We start from the raw sequence: 25,111 nt of genomic DNA on the forward strand, positions 1-25,111 counted from the left end.
CCAAAGAGGGGTTAACGCTCGAAACGTCAGCTTTCAAAACTCTTTACTGTGGCCAATTTATATTACAAACTCAGTTGAGAAAACTAAATCACCTTGTAATAAACCCACTGATGCTGCACCAAAGTTTCTTCAGAAACGTGCCCCCTTTATCTGGTAATGGCTTAGCTCTGACGTAGAGTTCTCTGTAGCGCCGTGGTAAAGCATCGGGATGCGAAGACTCGGATATTTTCTTTGTCTCAGCTCCGTGACAAAATAGGTTTTAACTATCTCTTTTCGAAGATCGTGCTTAAAATTTGCCCTCTTTCTTATTCCAGTTTTAAACAATTTGGCCAACATAAGTTCGAAAAGATCATAGAACACAGTGAACCAAGCTTGCAAATTGCAAATCAGCTGAGAAGTTTAAAGTTGTATTCTGATGTTTCGAAGTGCCAACTTTTCCCTTTGTAAAAAAAAGCCTCTCATTTACCTGTTACCCCACTTGAGAACTAATGAATTGCTTCCGTTTTGTATAAGTTACTTAATTGTACGTCCAAGTCCTTTTGTTTGGAGAGCTTTGTACAAACAATATAGTCGAGAACTCTCTAGAGGGATGTACGGTGGCTTCAAAGGGACATACACTTTCCTCTCTCTTTTTTTTCACTTGCGACTTAGCTGCTACTACTTTCTTGCGACTTAGCTGCGACTTTCTTGCTACTTTCTTGCGACTCAGCTGCGACTTTCTTGCTACTTTCTTGCGACTTTCTTGCTACTTTCTTGCGACTTAGCTGCGACTTTCTCGCTACTTTCTTGCGACATAGCTGCGACTTTCTTGCGACTTAGCTGCGACTTTCTTGCTACTTTCTTGCGACTTAGCAATGTACTCTACTTCGTTCCAGCATCGGCTGAGAGTCAAGATTACATGACTCCTGTTGACATCGACGAAATCGAAATCGCACAGGATACGTGTGCCGAGCAACCACAAGCGAAAGGATGTCCCTACTTTAAAGAGCCCTGCGATCTAATCATGAAGGATGAAGGTCTAGAACCAGCTACAACAGCAGAGGAAGCTCTCCAACTCTACTTAGATCTACTGGACCATATTAATGCCATACCATAGAAGAATGGTTGAATTTCATTCCTGTTCACAGGCTACCCAGCATGAGCAGTGTTTTTGGTACACTCAAAAACAAAGCTTTCTATGCGGTTAGTTAAGGGGCTATGTTAGGTTCGCAAATATTCAGTGTGGCCAAATGTACATCGCAAGGTATTAATTGTTGGTCAGATCTAATGCCGCTATCATTTTGTAGCTGGATATCTAGCCACACAAGTAAATCAATTAAAAATGCTAATTAAAATCAACTTTATTTCTTCTCCGTTTCCAACATGTTTTCTAAATGTGGAAAGGAACTTAAACTCTTGACACTAAGAACGGATTATTTTCATTCATAAACTACACACCTGTGGGGGAGAGAAATTGCCTGACCCACCATTCACACTCTTTACAGTACAGTGTATTGTAAAGATATCATCTGGCCTGGTAATTCGAAATCTATGAACTCTACAAGGTAGAACAGCAAAGTAAATAGCAGGTAACGAACTATTTTCCATTCCGTTTTAAAAGTGTTATGTTAACACAACCTATTAGAGTAGACATGAATGACATGTATAAAAAGAAAAGAATAATTAATCCCCTATTGCGATGAGCAGCATTATCCTTATTATCTCAGTGCAAGTATGTTGCCCCCGCAAACTGAACCAAGAGCTTGCAAATCTCCATCTGTTGCCATCCTCACAGCTGTAAAGTCCATCTGTACTAAGGAAAAATGAGTTTATCTTAGAGAATAGTATGGAGTGAAACTAGTCAAGTAAAATAAGTTACTTGAGGTGTAATACGAAAACGTAAACTGTGAAAAAAAATACACAAAATACTTGCGGGTCCTATGGGTATATTTCCCAAGATAAGAAACACAACAAGGAAAAAATGGCAACAGATACTATAGAATAATACATGGATGTACACAGATATAGAATTTCTCTTCAATTGAAGTGCTCAACTCAATATATCAAATACAGCAAACAAATAAGATCTTGAGTTAATATGGAATTTCTCTGCAAGTGTTAAACTCAATATATCAAGCAGTAAATAAGTAAGATCTTGAGTTAAATACAGGAAGAGAAATTCCATATGTATACAAGCAACATTTGCCGTATATCACGTTCAACATGTACATGTACATGTACATGCCATATATCAGGCCCAACATTTGCCCTACATCAAGTTCATCTACTTTGGAATGTTACATAAATTAGTGGGTAAAGGACTACATGCTTGTCCAATTTGGAAGTAATTAAACAAAAGAAAAAAACTTTTTTTCTCTCATCCAATTATTTCCAAATCAATTACTTTGGATTCTAGGAATGATAAATAGCTACCAATATTAAAATTATTTTGTATGCAATGAAATTAACTTCACTAAACTCGTTTGGGAGTAAAATTTCTTTCAAATTATTAACTCAAAACCGAGGTTAGTCTGGCTAGTTTTAATACTTACAAAAAAATTTTAATTGGCAGCCATTTATGAAAAGGGTCAAAACTATTCCTAGTGAAGCACAAATAACCGTCCCATCTTGCAGTTAAATGATTAAAGGTTTCTCGAAAGTAAACCAGACGTAACAAGAAGGTAAGGAAAGTGTAAAAAGACACTCTGAGATATCAAATTTAAGTGCGCCACAATCTCGCGTCCAGTAGAGGAAACAGTTCGTAATTAATTCTTACCCTTTCGTCTTTAAACTGTTGGCAAACGCCATCTTTAATCCCACGTTTTTCTTTTAAAAAATTGAAAATCTAAAGAAAATGAAGCCAAATATAAGTTTTTGTACCTTCAGCATTTCAAATTTGAACGAATGACCGGAGAAAGTGTCAAAATACCTGGCTCGGACCTCCGGAACTAGCTGTTCTTTTAGAGTATCCATGTTGTTAATCGGCAATGCAACCTAGCCTGCGTCCCACTCGGCCCAGCTAGGTAGCCAGGCAGCTAAGTCGCAAGAATGTAGCAGGAAAGTCGCAGCTAAGTCGCAAGAAAGTAGCAAGAAAGTCGCAGCTAAGTCGCAAGAAAGTAGCAAGAAATTCGCAGCTAAGTCGCAAGAAAGTAGCAGGAAAGTCGCAGCTAAGTCGCAAGAAAGTAGCAAGAAATTCGCAGCTAAGTCGCAAGAAAGTAGCAGGAAAGTCGCAAGTGAAAAAAAAAAGAGAGAGGAAAGTGTATGTCCCTTTGAAGCCACCGTAGGGATGCGTGTCATGGTATGCAAACATGATTCACCATGTGTTTGTTTTTTGCGTGCGCGCTGTAGTAACGAGGAGTAAACAATTTTACCATTTAGCGATGGGTTTTAGAGGTGGAAGAATATAGTTAGCTTAAGTTTCTTCCTAAACTAAAAAGTCTTGATTTGAGCTCAGTTGGAAACTTCTTATTCAAGATTCGTTTTATAGGCGTGTTTCAATTGTTATTTCGCGTGTTATTTTCATTTTAAAAATGGCAACAGGCTTACCGGAGTTGCGGCAACGAATACCGCTGCGACCTTCTGGGGAACAAGTGTGTGAAATGCGACGGCCCAGTGAATGGATGGATCTCAAAAGCCGCGTTGAAGAGGAGAAATTCCGAAATCTAAGCGCCGACTTGGAAAGGAGAAGGGTTTGAAGATCTGTCTATTATACGGAGGAAGAGAAACGAGTGCTGAGAGAACTTAGCGACTTACAGAGAGACCGACATCGATTTGAGCGCGAAAAACAACTACGACAGAGAATTCAATCTCATCCTTGTACGAAAGAGGGCATTCGGTAAAGGGTCCGCCAGCAGGAGTGAACACTCAACTGCTAATGGACCGAAAAGCATTTGGTGGGTTGGTGTGATGTCTCTCGCATTTGATCCCGCCGTTGAGAAGAAATCGCGATCTGCTAGAAGAGGATGTAAGCATCAAAATGCGAGTTACAGCGCGAAGGGAAAGGTATTAGAAGATTACTTTTCGTCAAGGGAGTTTCCTTACATCGAGGATGAAGGAGATGTACAGCAATTTCACAAGTCCTGCAAATCTGCTGCGAAGACCGAGTGTCGGGGATGGGGAGAAGCTTGGTTTTATGCTAAAAAAGAGCGAGAGGTTCCCGTGGGGAGGAGTCGTGGAAAACGATGGACTGCTGTTTTACTGAGATCTGATTGACAGCGAATGAAAATTTTAAGTGAAAAAGGTGCGGCACTGATGGACTCTGAAGCAAGTGTAAAACTCCACTCTGGAAGTGATGCAACAATAACTTCTGAAGGTGCTGGAACAGAAAGCTCTACTAAAAAAGGACAAAGAAGTTTACCTTCTTGTTTTGAAACTGGGTCAGAACAAAGTGATGACCAGAAAAGAATCGAAGAAATCAAAGCAAGCAAAACATTAACCTTCCATGAAGCTTCTAGTCTTCCACAAGCGGCACACATGTTGAATAAAGGAGAGAATTCTGTTGACGATACAAATCGAAACACAGGCAAGTCGCCCTCTAAGGACTGTAAAGAAGTAAACATCAGTTCGCTGGGACTGATTACTAGAGAAAAGGTGGTAACTGGGCGAAGAAAAGTCGAAGTGTTTCTTCTAACGAGAATTTGTCTACTTTAATAGCACAACTATAAGACCCCAGCTTGTTCTGTTTTCTAACCGTATCTTAAATGTATTAATGTAGTTATAATTTGTCTAGAATTTTGAATCTCTTGCTCTGTAAATCTTTTTATTTTATATTTTATAATATACGTATTAAACACTGCCCGCCTCGACTAGCCTTTGCTAACTGCAGGAAGTGCATATTAATTTTTTGTAATATTGTAATATATCATTGTAATATATCATTAAACTCATCTTTATCAAAGGTTATCTTTATAGGAAACATTTTAGGGAAACTTCAGTGGTCCCGATGCCTGCTGTTTACGAACTCGATACGGAGAAAAAAAGTTCAACTTCAAGCGAAACTTCTAAAAAACTTCCCCAGCGTAAGCGAAGCTTCTGTTTTTTGCCAAAGGTAACGAGGGGAACACAAAGTTTAAATTCCTGAAAGAGACGCCCACTTTGGCAGGTTATTTTTTCTATTTTTGGCTTACGGGGAAATTTGAAAAAAAAACTCTTAGACGTTTGATCTAACTGACACTTTATCAACTTGACTGACATGTTTTGGGCATATGACTCAGTCATAACCGTATTTTCGGCTTTTAATCTTTTTTTCGCTCGTTAACAAATACAAGTCAACATTGATAGCTAACAGCAGCTGCGAGAAGTTATCTGTATGCGTCACATTCAATTTCAAACCTAATTTAATGTATTACGACTTCAATTAAGATAATTCTTTTCGTCGGAACTTTCAAAGAAAGGTAGTCGGTTAAAGAGCAAAGGTAATTGAAAAAGTTTTCCCCAGGGCGGTGTTTTTGTTAGTTTCTTGCTGGTTTGCGTTTTGTTATCTATTTAGCAATAGAACCTGCTGCTTACCTGCTGGTTAGCAATTAATGACGCGTTCGCTTTCGTTAGTTCATTTACATGCACATGGAGGCAACGTTGCGCATTTTTTACTCCTTTATTAAACTTCTATTTATTTCAGTTTTCGGTTGCAAAGTTTAATTATATTTAAGATTTATATGGCATTGCCTGATTCGCAATGTGCTTAGATGACGTAAAGTTATATTTAGAGATGAAATTAAATGACAAGAATGGTAAATTCTGAGATCGATCGTCGAAAGAAGAGAAAGGCTGAAATCGGGAGAATGTTGAAATTGTCTAATGCTAGTGAACAAGTTTTGACATTCTAGTGTGTATATCACTTTCGGCACCACTTTCGGCTCAGTGTGCAAAGTTAGGTAGTGGTTTCTTTGCGGATAAAATTAAAAACTGAAGGAACAAAGTGAAAGAAAGTGTGAGATTAGGAAAGAACTAAAAAAAGTAAGAGAAATGGGGAGTCTTAAGAACGTGTACAAATTTAGAATGTGACTAGATTACGAGGAATATGGAAGATTTCTTTTCCATCTCACAATGACATGCGCGATGCTACTTTCTTATTCAATTTTTAACCCTTTTATTTGGGGAAGTAATCTTTGAACCCTATGGTTATTCCTCCATCAAATTTGCCGTGCCGAGTTTATCTAACTTAAGGATAAAATGACAAACATAACTCACTTTTCTATCTGTGATATTTGACCAAGTCATACGTTGACACAGCAAAAAGTGAAACTATATTTGCTTTGCCTTTGATTTAAATGAATTCAGGTTAGAATTTTTTTAGAAGCAAAGTGCTCGACGTATAATTGAATATTTGCGTACACGCCTTTGAAGCTTATTTTGCATGACTTAAAATATCTTTTCCGATGCTGTGAAAATTAAAAGATTCTGGATCTCGTTCACAAAGCAAGTTTTAAAATCGAATGCAACCAAATTAAAACAGGTCTTACAATGTAGGACAAAGATGAGAATTTCGGTAAATGTTCTAACACATCACACTAATTCAACCAAAGGAAAACGAGGCCTGAAATAATTGTTGCTTTCCGTTCGGGATTGTTATTGTAATGTGTTTCCTACACTGGTGGCACGATAAAAGTTTGCCTACGTCGATAGAATATCTCCATAATGTTGTTTTCACATTCATGTGCGTAATTTGGCAAGCGTTTTATTTCGGTAAAATCCTTACACTTAATTTTTGGCAATTCTCCAAGTAAGTAAGCTCTCTTATGCCTCTCCGTGTTGTAGGTCCTTTTTTATTTCTCTTTTTTTAACGAATGATTAAAATGTTCCAAACCTTTGACATCAAACGAAATAGGTCTCAATTTACTTATTGTCTCCAAATTTTCATTAATTCACCGGAGTACGTCATACTAATGTTTTCACTCGCTGTTTTTCATATGATAACTCAAATTCCTCGCAGCTGTTATCGACTTCAGTGTGGTTTGTATTCAATTTGACTTCGTCGAAGCAGATAACGATCTGTAGGGTTGTTCATCTTGATATCAATATTTCGATAGGTGGTAAGTTAAATTGGTCATTTGCCATACATATTAGTCGATAAGAGAGAAAAAAAACAATGAAAAGGGAAAATGTTCATTGAAACAGCTGTTCTTGTGGTTTGTTTTACGAACTATTTAAAAAACACTCCTTTTCGTCGACTTTCCGCATCTATGTGTCCCTTCGCACAGCTTAGGAAAACATCTCCGCGTCGATCCGTGGAACGTGCTGAATCTGCGTGAGCGTGCGTTACGGGAAAAAGCGTTGAACATAAAATGAACCTCACACAATACAGGGAATGTTACGTGTTCGTTAATTGTCGCCTTGGGCGAATCGAATAAAGCGTTCCAACTACAAACCAATCACAATCTTGAAAGTGCAGCGAAAATGGGAAGGTCGCAAAATTCAAATAGATGCATGAATGGTACAAGGTGCTAAACAAAGACAGTAATGTGTAAAGACTAGCTAGCTCAATTAATATTGTGAACGTGCTGCCGTAAAAATGGACCACCGAGGTAAATTATTTAAGTATCTTTCCGTTCATGTTGTAAATTTTGAGTACACAGAAAATATATCAAATAAGGAAATTAAAGAATTCTATGATCACTTTTTACCTAAGGCAGTCGAACGATTGCATTTAAGATATTGGACTTTTCGAATAAAGTTTGTTATCAAAAATATGGTATTTTTTATGAGTTTTTTACATTTTTTTACTATTTTGAAGACTTTGAAATTTCAAAGTAGCCCAAAACTTTAAGCGGCAATCTTTGAAATATACCATGTTTTTAACTTGAAGCATTTCAAAGCGGTTTGTTGTGATATTGTTTTGACTTGTTTGGTTAAAAAACAAAACAAAGCAAATACATTAAATATGATTTTCCATTTATTTTCATTTTACGTTGCCTCGGGTGTTTTTTGCATTATATATTTCTCTTATGACATTTTCTGCGGTTCTTTGTAAGTCTCTCTTGTAAACATCTTAGCCCTCCCTACCAACGGTACACATTTGATACAAGCGGTAAAATATTGATAAAAGAACTTATGGCGCCCGCTCCGTTCGTTTAAAGGCTGAGTTGAGTCAGTTTACAGATTAAAGTTTCTGTCTCGCTTTCAATCTCCGTTGTTTCGTGGTTGTCATAATAATGAGACACACTAAATTGTTCTTCAGCGACGGGGGAGGTTGGGGTCCTTTCCCGCTGAGTTCACCTTTGTAATTGTGAATTAATTTGTGAGATCTCATCTTGCTGATCAAAGTGAAAAAGCTCATTTTTCTCGATATCTGCCAGAATGCCCAACAGCACTGTCGAAATTATCCGCGTTTGACGCTCCTTTTAATTTTACCCTTTGGCAAGAAACCGTCTCGAATGGCTCCTCAATTTTATTTGCTTTGGAAATAAAAAAAATAATAATTACGAGCCGCGGGATATAGAGGCTGCACTCTGAAATTACTATTTTTGGAATTACGAGCGTGTTACATATAAAAACTTGTCACATCGAGAGAAAGATATCTTAGTTAATCCAAGACATGGTCCAGTTTTTTTTATTTTTTTTTTTTTATGCAATGCCATCTCTGGCTACTGAAATATTTTCATTTTTACTTTAGAGGTTATATTAGTTCTAAAATAGTATGGCGAGACGGTTTCTTTAAACCTTTTCTTTAAAATCAGCTTTGACGTTAGTCCACTTCCCAAGCCGTCTAAGTGTTCTCAATTATGTCAACAAGTTTGCTTATTCTTAAAAGTTTGTCACCAGGTAAACAGGAAGCAAAGTGAAACCAACTCTACCATCATTCCGTCATTCCGTTCGCATGATGTCTGCTCCATGACTAAGAAAACCACATTTTGTATCGTTTAATTAATGTAAGAAGCGATGACTCGCTGTGTGTTCACTTTGTCGTCTTCGCTATCATCACATGCGCTTTGGCTACATGAAGTCCTGGCTGCAATTTCTTGATTATTTCTAAAGTCATCTTCGTTCTCTAATGGTGTAGGATTTGTCGGTCTTTCCAAAATCTCGTCAGTCGCCGAGAAAGTTAAGTCGTTACATTCCTCCGTAGCTTCCTCCATGCTTCTTGAGCGGATTCGCGTGTTCGTTTCCGTGCTACTACTACGACTCGGAGCGAGTCGTCCGTACGACGCGCGCGGTCTCTCGCGATCTCGAGGACGTGCGATTTTTGGCGTGCTGTATATTTCTGGAACTTTTGGCTTGCCGAGCGATGCCGGTTCCTCGAGCGCACGACATTCCTTTCCTTTCAAAAGCGTCGGCCTGCTCAGAACAATGTCGTCCCCCGGCCTGTGTTTCCGCTGGCTCCTGTGCGGGTCAAATTGATCCAAGGAATCCTGCATTTTGCCATTCAGTGGAGGGAGTCTTTTCAGCTTGTCACTATTGATATTCAGAACCGGATTTGCTGGAGTTTTAAGCAGTCTTTCTTGCTCAATAATCAGCCTTAACACTGCAGTGGATTCTTCGTCGTTAAATTTGCTTCGCGGTGGAATTCTACGATAGTTATCAGTTGTATTTTCCATCCTTCTTCTGCTTCTGCTTTCTTTTGCCTTTCATTACCCGCAAATTTCATTCATGTTGTTCTTGAGCCTGTGAAAGGGAAAAAGATTTTAGGTTAAAATATTGGCAACCTTACGCCGGCAATTAAAGCTGATATTTTCTCGTAAAATATGAAATAAGGATTTACTAAACCAATTTCCATATTTTCAAAGTAAGTCAGTTGAAGGTACATTACATTCTTAAAAAACATGTTTTCTTCGTTCTGTGAAAATCTGTCTTTTATACAATCACTCGCCTTCTTGTTTCTGTATGGCCCAAACAACACGAAAATAAAGGTAATTATAACCTCGAGAATACCTGTCAAGTTAAGCTTATGCTTTTGAAGACAATTTTAACGGATGAATTCAAAACATGATGCTGACATTTCAAAGAGGATCTCAAGCACCATTTTTATTAACACGAGAAATTCGCGGCTACGTGACAGAGCTCGAGATGTTTAGTTTGAGTTGCTATGAAAAGCGTCTCTTCAATGTTACATGTCCTTGCTGGCGAATCGACTTTTGTGTGTCGAAGGCAATTAGTTTTTCATTTACACTGCATTCTTTGTCACGTTAATTAGGTGCAAAAACTCACCATTTACAACGCGGTATGCTATTATGATCAAGACGGAATAACTTGATTCTGGATAGGATTCCCTTTTTACCATCACAAGCACTCGCTGGTAAAAGAAGAGATTTCTGCCGCTGGACATTAATAGCTATCATTTAGGAATGACTCCTTCAATGTACGCGCCTCTATAGGGGATCCCCGCAATGTTTTCAAAAACAAGCACGCGGCGGACAGGTGCAGGAAAGGCGCCACACTGTTTTTCTTATTCGTAACCATAAGCGACAAAACAGTCGCCGTCTCTTCCTCTCTGAACTCAAAATTTGTCATAATTTTACCTTTTCGATAATTTCAATGGAGTTTTGTTACCGCCAACGGGGATTAAAAAAAGTAGGGCCTAGAGCTGATTTGTGCTTCTTATTTTTTTCGAGCGCTAAAAGCAAGATACTCAAGTGGCGCGAGAGATTTGCAAATTTCAATTCTCCCTTATGTCAGGTTTGTGTCAGCTATATGTAAACAACTTATGCAGCTACGCAAATTTTGCATTTTTCGATTGATTGTTTGATGGTAGTATGGGCTTAACCATTAAGTAAATTGGTGAAAGGGGATAGGTTGCTGGAAATGTAGATTTGAAAACTGATAATTTTAGAAGCAAGTTGCGTTGTCATGTTTTGTAATCTGGCATGTAGTTTACCGCTTCTTTAAAATCGCATCAAATAAAATAATCTATTTTGGGAGCGATTACTGGATTGATCGAATTGTTGAACCGTCATAAAATCTTTATTTATCCTATAGGTTTTTAAATTTTTTTAATTCATTTTTTGTGTTAATTTCTGACTAGATGTCGCTTGAATGAAAATAGAACTTATTATGAAAGACTGAATTCTCAGAAAACTATAATGTCCATCTATGAAGGATCACATTATGTTGAAATGGATTGTCGTTCCCTTTTGACAAGATTCGCAGAATTGGTTAAATTTATTAGTATTTTAAAACACGGTCTGCTAAATTTGAGATCAGAACGCCTCCTGCATAAGAATTTCCGTCACATCATTTCAACCGTAGCTCTTTATGTTGTATGGAATTTTTCTGGAAGGTTCAAGGTTATTGCGAAATAGAACTTCTCCACATGACATTATATTATTTCCCGTTGGCAAGCTTAAAAAAAGAAAAGCAAAACAAAAAATTGGGCTCCTTACCCTCAATAGACTTTGTGTAAATCAACAATTAGTAAGAGCAGAGTGTTGGGAAAATTTTAATAACGTTTCTCCCCAAGCTTCGCAGCTCTGTTAGCGGCCCGGCTGAATTGCTTCCATAACATAAAAGGCTTTTTTCTTCCTTCGGAAGACACTTCAAGAATAAGTGAATATTTTAGATTTTGAATCAAAAGTTGAGCATGAATATTGTACAAAGGCTTTCCGGCACTATCTAATGCCAAGGCCTACCTCTAGAGTTTGCTGATTCCAACGAAAACGCACCTTTAGGAAGCGAAAGAGCTTCAGTTACGGTGGATTGGCTTCGAAACAGAAACGTAGTTAAACACAAACTATCTCATTCTTGGTTGTTCTGAACTCGCTTTGGTTTCCACAGTATTAATCCCGTAGGATTCAACTTCTTTTGCTAATCTGATAGCTTACTATTAATTGAAGCGTTAGTTCTAGAAACTATTAAAAAATAGGAAATCGTGAGATACCCAAAGATTGCTTACATGACAAACTTTCTTTTATGTCGCCTCGGGGGTCGCCAAGGGGGTCGCCAAAGTACATTCGTGAGGAGAATATTCATAGCATTTATCATCACTCGTGAGCTAAAATATTTCAAGAGGTAGATTCGAGTTTATAATTAAACTTTGGTCAACATTTTTTTGTTTTTAATAAACTTTGGTCAATACGCCATTTTGACTCCTGACACGAAATACACAGAAAACTGTTGAACTCAAGTGGCTTTTGAAAGTGAAATAAGAAAATTAATATTTTCATAAGGAGATCTGTTATCATAACTGCTCCTGGCTATTTTTTTTCTTCAATCATCAAATAACTGATTTTTGTGAAAGTTGTATAGATATTAAACATTTTGTAAAAGCTTTTAATTTTCTTTCGGCGACTTTTCTGAGCTTCTAACATCGGGTAAGCTTTCAGTCTTTCTTTTGATTTGGATTTTCAAATAGTTGCATGCCGCTTATTTAGTCTATCCTCGGAAAAAACATGGCTTTATGCTTAGTTTTTTGATTGGAATCGTTTAAATGTATATCAGGGGTATTTAGATTGTCTCAGGGGTATTTAGATTGTTAATTCCAGGCACGAAAATCCCTACTAAAAAAAATTTTTTTTTTTCACTCACTTAGGTTGAAATAAAAAATTATCTTTCGGTCATTAAATGAAAGTGGCGGTTAACAAGTGAACGTGTGCAGTTAATAAGTGAAAGCGAGCAGTTAATAAGTAAAAGTGCGCATCGGTCGTATTCACCAGGGACACTCATGCGCAGAAGTTACCACACAGTCAAAATGGTTATAGTTGCTTAAACACGGCGCGGATTGTCGTTTATCAATTCTCCTCAAACGGCATATTTGTGAATGACTTAGTTTTGAGTGTAAACTTCATCCATTCATGCGATTATATAGAGTGAAATTTAAAAACAAGAAAGGTGACTTAAAATAAAAGCTTATTGTTTGCCCGTGTGTTTACATATCATGGAGGAGGAACCCGTCCGTTTTCCTTTTTCAAAGAAATTGCTTTTGAGATTTGACATTTATTTCAAAAGAAGAATAATCGATTTGGTGAGAGTACAGAGCTGAAATCGTTAAAGGCGCAATAGCTAACTGCAGTACATCTGTTTCCGTTGTTAAAATGCAAATAAAGACCTAATGGTATGCATTTCTTGTTGTGGCAGAGGAAGCCCTGAAAATATTTTAGGCTGACGTTTCGAGCCTGAAAACCCACATTATCCTTTACTTTAAGCATAGATTTTATCTCGAGGCCATAATGCATAACGCAAAAAAAGAAAATCGACAACTACATTGTTCAATTTCTTGAAGAATAAAGGTGGCATCTTACAGACGCAATTAATGACAAAACTGGCATTTCTCGTGCCAATCAAATATCTTTTCTTCTAATCATTAAGATAGAATATTCGTGGCATATTATTGAAATGAAAGTAAATCCACGAAATTCCTCATCTTACCTTACCTTTCACAATTCCAGGAGAGCCATGTTCGGCGAACAAAGATAATGCCTTCGGAGAGTACTTATTCATTCGCATTAACCTACCTACACTTAAATAATTCATGTTTTTTTTTTTTTTTTTTCGTGTTGATTAATTCGTATGTTCTAGACGTCGGAATAGCTCATTAATGGTGGAAAATCCATTAATTCGGACCAATGTTTATGAAGATATACAGGAAATGAGAGCTTCCCTAATGGGTCATCTTTCACAGCATGACTTCTTGGCGTCAAATTAAATAATTTTGAAAGGTCTACCAAACTACCTTTCGTCAACAAAAACTGTTCATGCTGCTCCTTTTTTAATTTTGAAAATAGGAATATGAAATTAAAGATAAAGAATAAAGGAAGACATGGTTTCTTCACGTGCGGATAAAGTTGAAACTGAGTACCTTGGAAAATAGCAATAGTTATTATGGCAACTGGCATGATAATTTGATAAAAGATACTTTAAAACGTCTAAATTCAACTGCATTATTCAATCAACCTCTTTAAAATTGTCTAGGAATAATTCAGACATTCAGACATTCCTTATACGACTGAATGGCAGTCAGCAAAAAGTTAAATTCTGGATACTGAATCTTTTTTTCATCCTTTCCACTGCAACTCAAAATTAGTAAGGACTCGTTGTATTGGAAATGACTTTTCTATATTTGTATTGAGAAGGCCTTATATTTTTCCGGAATTGTACAAATGTTCCCCGGACCCAGATTTTCGAAGGTCGATTAGCGCTAACCCAAGGTTATATTTTAATCCGGGTTCCTTTATTCCTTTGTTAAAAAGCCTTTTTGGTAATAATTTTCTCTATTTATTTTAGAGCTTCTGATTAACAAAATTGTTGACAAAAAATTCATACTGAATTTTCTTTTAAAGCTTTCAGACCTGAAATCCATGATTTCCCACCAACCCTGGGTTATATTAACCCAGCTTCGAACAACCTGGCCTAGAGTGGGTTTATCACGTGTATCGTCACGATGCACTCCCTTTGTTGGCTACGAAAGGAAGCTTTGCCTAATTTCCACAAGGATACAGGCTGTTCCAGTTTCGAAACCCATATTTTCATAATACGTAGTTTATTGTGGTCAAACGAAGGAAAGCGGGCTTAGTGGCTTGCTGCTTTGTCAACTTGCAGTCAGTTATTCCTTGAGACATCTTGTTGCTTGTACTTGAATGAGTCGAAGGAAATAATTGCTGTTGTCCAAGAGTATAAATCTTAAACCTTTAAAGTGCCACTAAGACGAAAATAGTCTCTTTTTTTTTCCCACTGTTTTTCAATATTAAATAGTACCTTGGGCTCGGAAATAAACATAGATGTTAAAATGAAGGTACAGAAATACTCTTATCCACGATTTTTCTCAGGCGTAAAATCATTGTATTTCTGTCCGCCATTAATGAAATTCAGTTCCAGTTGAGCCGTATATTTTCAGCGGCTGACACCTATCGCGACGACAGATTCTGAACACGACTATCTTCCAAGACTTCTTGGCAAGGGAAATTATCGGGAAATATGTCGAGCTCAGAAAAGGAAGTGTTTGACTAGCGCCTCGGAGGATAGCTTTTTATCGGCAACGGGGGATTTTGCACTATACGACGAAAGTATCGCGAATACGCGATGCAAGTCGCTGTTGAGGAAGAACAAGAGGAACATCTCAGAAGACTCTCTGGTGAAGTCGACGCCATTTCATTGTCATTATTACAAATCACCCGGGATTTGAAAGTGTTTGTTTGAACAGGTGAGTGCTACAAACTGCTGGTATTGGTTTAAAAACAAGGTCTAAAAAGTCGTATACTACTATGCTGACACTAGGGGAAACAGCAGAGGCAGAGTAAGTTTATAAATAAACTGATCGAGATCATAATTACTCGGGCTTTCCGAAGGAAACGCCCGAGGTATAAATTCGGCTGGGTTTTTATATTTTTTTATTTTTTTTTTTTTTTGGCGTTCAGTCACAAAAACGCAGTTCCACTACAGCGCATGCGTGAAGTGTATGCACATACGTAGAATGAACTCTAGAGCGCATGGTTCAAAGCAATGGCTGCCTTCGTAGAGAATTCCTAGCTTAATGTACGCGAAAGAAATTCGATGGCTATTACGCTCAGTATACATAGAAAGTCACACACCGTTATCGGTAGACCCACACTAAAACTTGTGGAACGTTTTGGGAACGGGTCGGTCCGCGAACTTTACGAAAGATAAATTTACGAGCGATCCTTTACGAGTGAACCTTCTATCGAGGAATATCAAGCGAAACCTGCTATATCAAACGAGCTATCTCATATTATGTTTACATGTAACCATAACCGTGTATTTAGACGTGATTGACAACCCACTAGAATACAAGAAACGGCTCTGAAACGTCTCAGAAGAAAGGGCAGAAAACCGAAGGAATTTGTTTATGAGCGTATTCGTCCAAGCATACCGAATTCCTCTTGGTTACGTCGTTATGTGAAGGTTAGAAGAGTTACAAAGAATGTTTGTAAGCTTAATACGAAGAGGGTAAGATTAAATGAAGTAACACAACATGAGAAGAAGTATTTGTTGAATTGTTCTGTGAGGGTTTATCAAAGGATAATTGAATTGAAGTATAGAGCGGGTCGGTATTTATCAATGTGTTCTTGTAATAGACCCATGTGTCTTTGTAAGAGTCAGACACACGTATCAAACTATCGTAAATTTCAACTGAGTTCAGATATAGAAAAAAACCCTGGTCCTACTCCAATGTACATTGACCCTAACAAAACAATAACGGCACCATATAGCCAAGCTATAGCCTGCAGTGCAGGTGGATTTTGGCGGGGCGAGTGGATATTCCCATCGGTTGTTCAGGCCGCCATCTTGAATTAGAAAAACAGTGGAGAGTTGGGGCGAGGTAAAAAGTTTACCAAGCTAGTGGGAGGGAGAGAGAAAAATTGGGGAAGGGGGAGGGGAAGAAAAATCTTCCTTCCCCGTCCCCCCACCCAATCCGACATTCTCGCATTCCTGCCCCAATTCTCCCAGTCTGCAGCGAATCCAACATGGCGGCTAAACACACGAAAGATGAAAACCACCAAAACTGCCTGCACTGCAGGCTAGCCAAGCTAATGAGTTGGTATTTGGACAAAATTCAGGACAAAAATGTGTTGCATTGAGTTTATGCTTTTTAATTTACAATAACAAACAAGGAATCAATTCTGCTAATGATCTGGTGTCCATAATCAATATTGGAAATCAGTCGTATTCAAGTTTGTCTCAGTTCAAACAGACAATCATTTTTAATGCAGACAGAATTACCCACACGTTTAAATGTGTTCGAGACTGACTATGATATGAACTTTAATAAAGTGAGAGCTACACTGGTACTGTTCATCAAGAAGCTCCAATAGAAGGATATCAGTACTATACCTCCTTAGATAGAGCCTTTCAATCACTTATGTCCGTAAATTTCAACAATTTTGTCCTGACAATAGGATGTACTGCAGTTGCTATCTATTGTAAAGGCAATGTTGGCTTGAAAATATTCGATTCTCATGCAAGGGATATTTATGGTAGAAGCCATTCTCAAGGTACATGTGTGATGCATGAAGTATCGTCACTGAACACAGGCAGCCCAAGCTCACTACTAGAAAAGCGGACGTGACTCTTACAGTGTTGCGTAACGTTTTATATTTATAAAGGTTTGTATGGGATGTTATCGGTTTGCCGTAAAAGAGAGAAAAAATGTCTTGTTTTGAAATAAAATGGACTTACTTATTACCTTGTTTTCTTTGTTGATTACCAACGTCTCAGGCCATTTTGAAACGTTTTCGTCGAGTTAGCGCTATTTTGGTGTTCAACTGCTGAAAGAAAGACAAGGCCGGAAACCTATTTTAGAAGCGTCCGTCGCCCGAAGCGAATAATTCCGCCAAAAAATTGACACCAGTCCCGACTCCTCCAGAAAATCAAAGCAGAGATGTTGCAGTTCCATTTCCATTCACTCGATTCCCAATTCCTCCCACAAATCTTTCACTAGCGATGCTTTTATCTCCAGATCGATCGGCTTTCCAATCTCGAATTTCTTTCTTTTAGTAGTTGAACACTGACATAGCGCTAACTCGCCGAAAACGCTTCAAAATGGCGTAAGACGCTAGGAATCAACAAAGAAAACAACAAGGCAATAAGGTAAGCCCATTTTATTTCAAAACAAGACATTTTTTTTCTCCCTTTTAAGGCAAACCGATAACATCCCATACAAACCTTTATAAATATAAAACGTTGCGCAACACGGTAAGAATAACGTCCGCTTTCCTAGTAGTGAGCTTGGGCTGCCTGTGGGTTTGTTGAGGAGGAATGAGGGAGGCCTGTCTCTAACGGAAGAGCTTATCGCTTTCGTTAAGAAGTGCTTTCCCTGAATTGAAATTGCCAATGGGAGACTGACCAAGGCATTGCTATATTTTCTTTGTATCCTTTTAATGAATAATCGATATCGATTAAAGGGACGCTAACCATGTTAACCTTTAATTTGACGAATGATTTGCTGTTTATTATTTAGTTTCACGGCCGTTAAAAGATAGATAAGTTAATAATTAAAAATAAACAAAAGATGAGATAAAAAAGTCGTTAAAAAACAAATGAAGCCGGGGATTCGATTGTTCCTCGGAGATCTCCGGGTACTTCGGAGACCCTCGGATAGTTTTCGGTTAATCATCGGAGTATATTCGGAGCTCGTACACTCTTCGGAAAATCATCGGAGTTGTTTTGAATTAAAAAAAAAACAGACGTTGAAATATTCTGGCAGAATTCCGGATTCCGGCTTTTGCAGACTACCTGCTTAGATCGCTGTTTACTTGACTTCACGACCAGAAAATTGCGTAACCTTATGTTGAAAATTCTGAAAAAACTACAATTTGACATAAAATATTCTATTAAACAATACTTTTCGAACACATTGTTACTCAAACATAATATTAGCCGGGCCATCGAATCGTCAAATTTTCGCTAGGCCCTGCTCAAGTCCGAAAGTTAGGTTTTGTGACACAAGGTTTTCTGCGTGCTAAACTGGAAAACTGAACCTTCGCGGACGGCACAACAATAACTGGGGGAAATGAACTCGGCAGAGACCACTCGGCAGCGAGAACGGAAACTCGTCACGATTTGCTGGTACACGGAGATCTACTTCGAGCGAGCTTGTACGGACGTCAAGGGTGAGACAATCTTTTGGTTCCACTGTAAACTTTATTCTAGGTCAGGCTAACAAGCGACCCAAGTTTGTAATCAAGGATGTAATCAACAAAACTGTACAAGGCAGCTACTTATAAGCTAACTGGCGTGAAGTGCTATTGTTATCCAAATCGACCATATTTAAACAGCATAACGAAAGAAGCGGTAGACTGGATCTCTTTGAAGTTAAACGAAAACTACATATTCCCATCTGTTTCTACGACGAAAACAATTTCAAATTAAAAGAGCGGATGCAATCAACGCGAGGTCGTTAAAAATAGGAAACTTAGTTGAGAATTCACAGTTCTGGTTTAAAAAATATACCGGTACCCAACTTAGGAGATAAGAGTGGAAAAGTAATTAAAAGTTTCTCCTTATCAATGCAAGGTTGGTCTGGAAACTATCGTATGGAAGGAAATTAAAATTACGAGTTTGACTCGGCTTGTAACTACCACGAGAACCAATTTTTTCCAGATTAACACTTATATTTACCTAAAAATTTCACAAAGAACGAACAAGAAAAGTACCGAGATGTAGCTGTACAATTTAACTTGGCTATATTCAAAATTTACTTTTGGCTTTTATCCTTTTAAAACATCGTAATGAAAGAAACTCGCATAAATTGTGAACGCTAAAATTCCGAAAGCAACCAATAAATATGCTTAAACTTCTACAGGGAAAAATCACTAAATTTTCTCGTAACAGTTTTCACTTTACGTCCATAATTCGCATCGCTTTAGAGAATCGTAGTGTCGTTGACTTGAGAGCTTATTCTGTCACCTTTAAGACCTTGATATCCAATATTTTCCAAGCAGAGTATTCTATAGCATTGCAAATTAGTAGGGTTTGTACTTGCAAGCGACACTATTGAAATTAGCCGTGTGTTTAACCAGTTGAGAATCTAACGTCATTTCCGCTTACTCGGTTAGAACGCGCTTCATTATGGCGGACAGCAAAAGATGGAAAAATACGCTCCGAAGAAACAGACTTCCTGTGCTCTGATTCAAAAACGATTTGGACTGGTGAGTGAGTCCAACACGAGGTTAAAAAGAAAAAACATTTTTATCAAACTTCGAATATTTGATTTTAGCGGCACTTTAAACTAGCTCCGATTAACTTCTTACTTATCGAGCTGGGTAAGAGAATATTGGCCTTCTGTCTTGGCTGTACGGACCCATGGGACCTAGATCCGTACAAAAACGACCGAAGGCCAAGCGGCTCGAGGAAGCGAGGTTAGTAAATACATTATTACATGGCACTCGTACCAAACCTCTTTTCGTAATTGCAGGTTTTTGCGACCAAAAATACACGGCTGATGACTGTTCCCGCATGGCAAACTACTGACCTAGTATAAACCAATCAGAAGACACGGATTTACCCCAGGACTACCATGCTATATATATTGATTTATTGCATAGTAAACGCTTCAAAAAGTTATATAAGGGAAATAAACACTCAATCGTCCATGATATAACTTAGGAACCATTAAGACAAGTACGATTTTGATTCGTTGCATACCAAGCGCGTCCATAATTTAAGTTTTTGAGTCGTTAAAACTAGCCTTATTATGCATAAAGTCAGCTGTCTTCGACTTGACAGATTTTGACTCGTATGTCAGTAACAATGGATTGGTTCACTTTCAGCTCGCAAACAATTTAAAACTTTGGAATGAGATAATAGTAATGATATTTCATTTGTAAATGATAACGGACTGATTTATTGATAAGAAAGTCTTTTGTTCAGTCCTTGTGATACATGTTATTAAAAGCAAGAGTTTAAATAATTCGGTAGTAATGTCACATGACAATTCGAACAGCGACTAATCAAACCTTGTAATTAATGAAAGTTTAACTAAAATTATCTTGCATATTGATCAACTTCAAAAATTTTACTGTGAATTCGCTGAAACGTGACTTCATGAATTCACCATGAATGTTACCTTAGGGTTAAACGGAAACATTGATTAATAGCTTGTTCATATTTAGGCCTCTAAATCACTTTCAAACTCTTTTCGTGAAAGCAGTTCATCCCCTTCTACCTATACATATCGTTATTTGTTGTGTTCTTGTAGGTACATGTTTATTTGAAATCTTATCACGGAAGTTAAGGTTGGCGTCAGAAAGCGTAAGCGTTCTTCAAATGTTCAAAATTTAAAGTTCACTTTCAACAGATTACCACTGAATTGACATTACTATCCGGCCTTCATCGATACCCAATCCATCGTAATTGGCACCAAAGAACCGTTTTAGACACTTAAAGAATAAAATTGTTGATACTCACAATAGTAGAATGACTCTTTCATCAGATAGCGGTGAAAGTCCTGCAAAAATCTCTAGATTTTCGTTTAGGCTTCCTTGATTTTTTGTCTACTGATGTAGGCAATTCTCGTAAGTAAAGCGTTGCCCTTGCCAAAAGAAAACAAAGTTTATCGCCTCTGATATGCACCTGCACTCTATGATTAAAGTTTAATCCCTTCGTTGGGACACCGCGCAATATTTGTTGCAATTTTATTACAATAGTTTTCCGGGTGTTTGCGGTGAGATATAAGGAAGCAAATATTTAGAAGTTCTTTGAAACAAGAAAGTGATCGCGCATTCATTCCCAAAATATTTCAAGTCTCTATTATGAACGTTTTACCTTTTGACATGTGCACGTGCACGAGTGCATTGAATAACGCGTAGAAATTCAAAATTTCATTTTAATTATTTCCTCTCTGACACAACTTGTTATCACGTTTTCGTACTGTTGTCACTTCCGACCCTAACTTATTAACACTTTCCTTTTCTGTTTGTCCGGATGAATAAATTAAGAATACTCTCAACAAAATATGTTGCTTTTCGGAAAGATATTACTATGTTGGAAACAGTGGAGGTCTAGCTAAGGAAAGCCTTCAAAGCCACACGCTTTAAAGCTAATGGAATAATAGTAATTGAAAACAATGTTTTTTCAGTTCTACAACTAACAACTCGTCGCACAATGTAATCAAAGCCGGCCACTTTCGTTTTCATTGTTTGCTTTTAAAAATTCGTAGTCCAGGAAGCCATATATCGGAAACCATTTGAAACTGCCCGTCACACCTTAAGCTGTCTCCCAAGCGATAAGTTGCATATTATGCTGAAATTTTATCGCGTTGTTTTTGTTATCTGGGAACTTTGAATTAAGAGATCGTTAGAAAATAATGGGACTAGGGGCCGTTTCTTAAAGATCTCGGTAACTTATCGGACCCTTAAAGCTTCACTGTTTTCTTTCTAGATGAGGCCTTACATTTTTTTTTTTAAATTGTAAAATAAAATTTTCAGTTAAAGAAACAAAATGATCTGGTCAGGGAGCCAGAACCTGCTTCTCCGTTCTTTAAATTTTAGTCCTTATTATAGCTTCGGACCCGTTAATTTACTGGGAGTTTCTCGAAACCCCATTCTGAATGGAAACAGAACAGCTTTCGGGCCCGTTAATTTACTGGGAGTTTCTCGAAACCCCATTCTGAATAGATACAGAACAGCTTTTGGGCCCGTTAATTTGCTGGGAGTTTCTCGAAACCCCATTCTGAATGGAAACAGAACAGCTTTCGGGCCCGTTAATTTACACCTCTGGTTCCACTATTTTTACAACTACATCCGTTTGCAGAATGGTAGCTCGTAAAAAGACGAGCCTTTAACTTTTTGAGAATCTTCATTTTGTGTTCGATTTTGAGTTCGATGTTAATTTTTTTACCGCGGTTAAGATTCAACGTTTTCGCACCTCTATTTACAGGTTACGAATGCCGCCGACCCAATTGAAATGCAACACTAAACTCCTTTGCAACTTGGTTTGACGAACTCTCCGGTGGAATTATTTTCGCACGGTTTCAAGGGAGCATTAGTTATGATGTGTAATCGAAAACAGGTGGCAGAAGTTTTCGAAGGCGGGTAAAATTCTGAGTTATTTAATTCAGAGCCTTTTTATTAGCGAGACGAGAAATTACGTTGAAAATTTTGATCAGACTTGTTGACTGTAACCCTAATTCTGCTCAACACGCTTTAATTTGCATTTTTAATCTTAAGAGACACATAAGCGGAGCACGAAACGAGACTTTAGACAGTATTCAACATCACTGTCTTCATATTTCTTTAGGAGATCCTTCAGTTCGACGAATCGGTCACTTCCTTGTTGGCCTGTGAACTATTTCCACAATTAGCCGCAATGGCGCGCTTGAAGGCCAAAGTTAACGTCGACGATTACGTTAGCTTGTTCAATTTTAATCAAATGAAATTGACCAAAAGTAAATTGTCTGTGAATCGGAGTGATCCTGGGTGTTAAGAAGGTTTTTCCACGTAAACCAATGAATACTCAGGAAACTTGATTGCAAGTTTTCATCAATGCTCTAAAGGGCTGCTGATAAATCGTCGCTTTGCATTCGTTGCCGAGTAATCCATCGTATGTTTTTGTGATTTTTCGTCGATCAGTCGCGAGATTTTGCCGAGTAATCATTACTGGGTTAGTGGGAATGGTGCCCGATACGGCAATCGCGAGAACCCCAACAATAAATCAGGCAAACAATTTGAATTGGCAACAATAACAACAGCAGCTTTTCCGCGGCTGCTAATCGATAAAGTTCATAAAAAAGGGAGTTATTTTGCTGACCTCGCATTAACAAATATCACAACATTGTTTAGATAGAATATATTGCATCCTTCGCTCCCAAGTTTGTCAGGACAGTGTGTGAAAGTTTTTAATGCAGCTACCACATGTATCAACATTGAGGCAACGTTTATATACCCCAGTACATTATGAAATTAAATAACCTGATCATTCCTTTTTGATTTTGCAGCCAATACAGTAACCACTGTGATAAGATTTCCAAAAGTTTTTAAAACTCTGTTGTTAGAATAAGTGTGCGTTGTTTCTTAAAAATGTCTGTAAGACTACGAGTGTCGCTCATTTATTCAAAATGGCCCGCCTGGAAAAAAATCGTGCTCTTTTTTCAGTGTTAAAAAATCTTTGAAATAGAAGGACTGAGGTTTTTACTTCTTTTGAATGCCTTGGCCTCTTCCAACGGCTTGCTCTGTTTGTCCTTCAAGTAGAGTTTTTTAATTGCTTTCGCAGACGGAAATTGGAAACTGTGGAAGTTAATTGAAATCACAACTGTTGTGAACATACACACGAAATCGATTGACAAGATAAAATTAAGATTTTAATTTAGAATTGTCCAAAAGCACTTCTACGATCTTGACTCGTCGTTCGCACATATTATCGAAGGTTAAATGCGCCTTTTTACAAATCTACACCTCAGCTCCTTTGTTCGAAATTAATTGCCGTCGTTTTTGAAGCCCTTCCTAGAAACCATGTTTCTGTTTTACAGTTAATTGTTCACACGATTTAGATCAAAACAATGGCTTACCTTCGCAAGAAATTATTAACTTAAAAATTCATTAGCACTTTTAAAAAAATGCGATTAAGGCCGAAATGAAGGCGCCAAGAAGTTTAAATTATACATAATTTTTCAAATGGATTTTTAAGGCTCTCTTTCCATTTATAACGTTTGTGATGTGCGTTTTTAACATATTTAAAATCAGCGCTAGTGGGCCATTTTATCTAAATTCCTCCATTTTATCCAATCGTTTATTAAGGATTACTTTATTGCCAGATCTATTTTCTTTGGTTTGTAGTCCTTCTTTTATGGTTGATTTGGCAATCAAAAAATAAAATGAAAAATCATTGCGTCGGTCATCTTTATGGACTTTCCTTTTTATCAACATTATCAATACGTGTTTGAAATTAAGATGATCTGGAAGAATAATCAGGCATAAACCTTTGATCTCTTGTTTGAATCTAAAAGGCTTAGAATGTTGTCGCTGAGGTTGTAAACCGCTATCGTTTCAATCAGCCCCATTTTGGGCACCGAACGGAATTTGGTTGGCGGTTGAACATACGTACAAAGCCCTTGTAACTATTTTAACAGTCGGGACGCTGTGGCAAATCGCAGTTTCAGTGTCCTCTAGTCAGTAGCTTGCATTGCGAATAGATTGTATCAAGATCTTCTCTGATAAGAAGTAAGTGATTTTTACTGTCATCCAAAACAATGCAAAGGACTCTGTCCGCTGTAACTGGGAATATTGCAAGGAGATGAACTTTACCTTCCAGGAATTAACCCAGATTATTGGTGACAGGCACACATTATGGGAACAGGCGATTAATAATAGTTGTTTAGCCGTGAAGATTATCATGAACTGGACCTTGCCCGCTTAAATCATGAATTTTCGAAACCTTAGAGATGCCATGTGTTTCCAAAATGTCGGATTCCTCTCGTGAATGGAAACTGATATTCATTAGCCTCAGTGGAAGAAAGATATTCACAAACTTACCTCTTTGTAGGAGACTAATTTTTGTTTCTTTTCCCGCGCAAACTTCTCTTCTCTCTGGGAGATGGTTGTTTCAATATGCTCGTGTTTCTACCTTTCTACCGTCCTCAGCATGAAGCTAAAATACCCAATATGCGAGTACACTTCAGATTTTGTTAGAGAAAATAATACAGTGTTAATCTGTTGGCTCAGTGCAGAGCGGCGTTTGTCAATCTAACCCTGACAGCCAACATAGGGCGAGACAATGGCGAAAAGAAAAGGTTTAGGCGGAAACTCTCGTTCTG

General features: G+C 37.8%; 1 protein-coding gene and 2 long non-coding RNA genes across 12 annotated transcripts; 1 reads left to right on the forward strand and 2 right to left on the reverse strand.

The window, feature by feature from the left end:
• Nucleotides 1-1,322: 1,322 nt before the first annotated feature.
• LOC148727926 (uncharacterized) lies at nt 1,323-3,084 on the reverse strand. Its single transcript, XR_016002431.1, has 3 exons — nt 2,909-3,084; nt 2,756-2,824; nt 1,323-1,787 (listed from the first exon to the last, which is right to left on the reverse strand). It is a non-coding gene; the product is annotated as an uncharacterized LOC148727926 (long non-coding RNA).
• A 4,764-nt stretch (nt 3,085-7,848) lies between these two features.
• LOC111323182 (uncharacterized) lies at nt 7,849-25,102 on the reverse strand. Of its 9 annotated transcripts, XM_088763052.1 has the most exons (4): nt 11,541-11,782; nt 11,295-11,445; nt 10,123-10,207; nt 7,849-9,579 (listed from the first exon to the last, which is right to left on the reverse strand). In XM_088763052.1, exon 4 carries the CDS (start codon nt 9,510-9,512, stop codon nt 8,838-8,840), a length of 675 nt encoding a protein of 224 aa, XP_088619178.1. In that variant the 5' UTR covers nt 9,513-9,579; nt 10,123-10,207; nt 11,295-11,445; nt 11,541-11,782; the 3' UTR covers nt 7,849-8,837. The 9 variants fall into 9 exon arrangements, with proteins under 9 accessions (XP_088619178.1, XP_088619181.1, XP_088619180.1 ...); XM_088763055.1 differs by lacking the exon at nt 10,123-10,207 and having other exon boundaries at nt 11,541-11,783; XM_088763054.1 differs by lacking the exons at nt 10,123-10,207; nt 11,295-11,445; nt 11,541-11,782 and adding an exon at nt 24,831-25,102.
• Nucleotides 14,705-20,862, forward strand: LOC148727927 (uncharacterized). 2 transcript variants are annotated; one of them, XR_016002430.1, is made up of 3 exons: nt 14,705-15,046; nt 19,419-19,511; nt 19,778-20,862. It is a non-coding gene; the product is annotated as an uncharacterized LOC148727927 (long non-coding RNA). The 2 variants fall into 2 exon arrangements; XR_016002429.1 differs by lacking the exon at nt 14,705-15,046 and adding an exon at nt 17,914-18,473.
• Nucleotides 25,103-25,111: the final 9 nt, after the last annotated feature.

This window comes from Stylophora pistillata, chromosome 6, assembly GCF_964205215.1.
Source record: "Stylophora pistillata chromosome 6, jaStyPist1.2, whole genome shotgun sequence".
NCBI lineage: Eukaryota > Metazoa > Cnidaria > Anthozoa > Scleractinia > Pocilloporidae > Stylophora > Stylophora pistillata.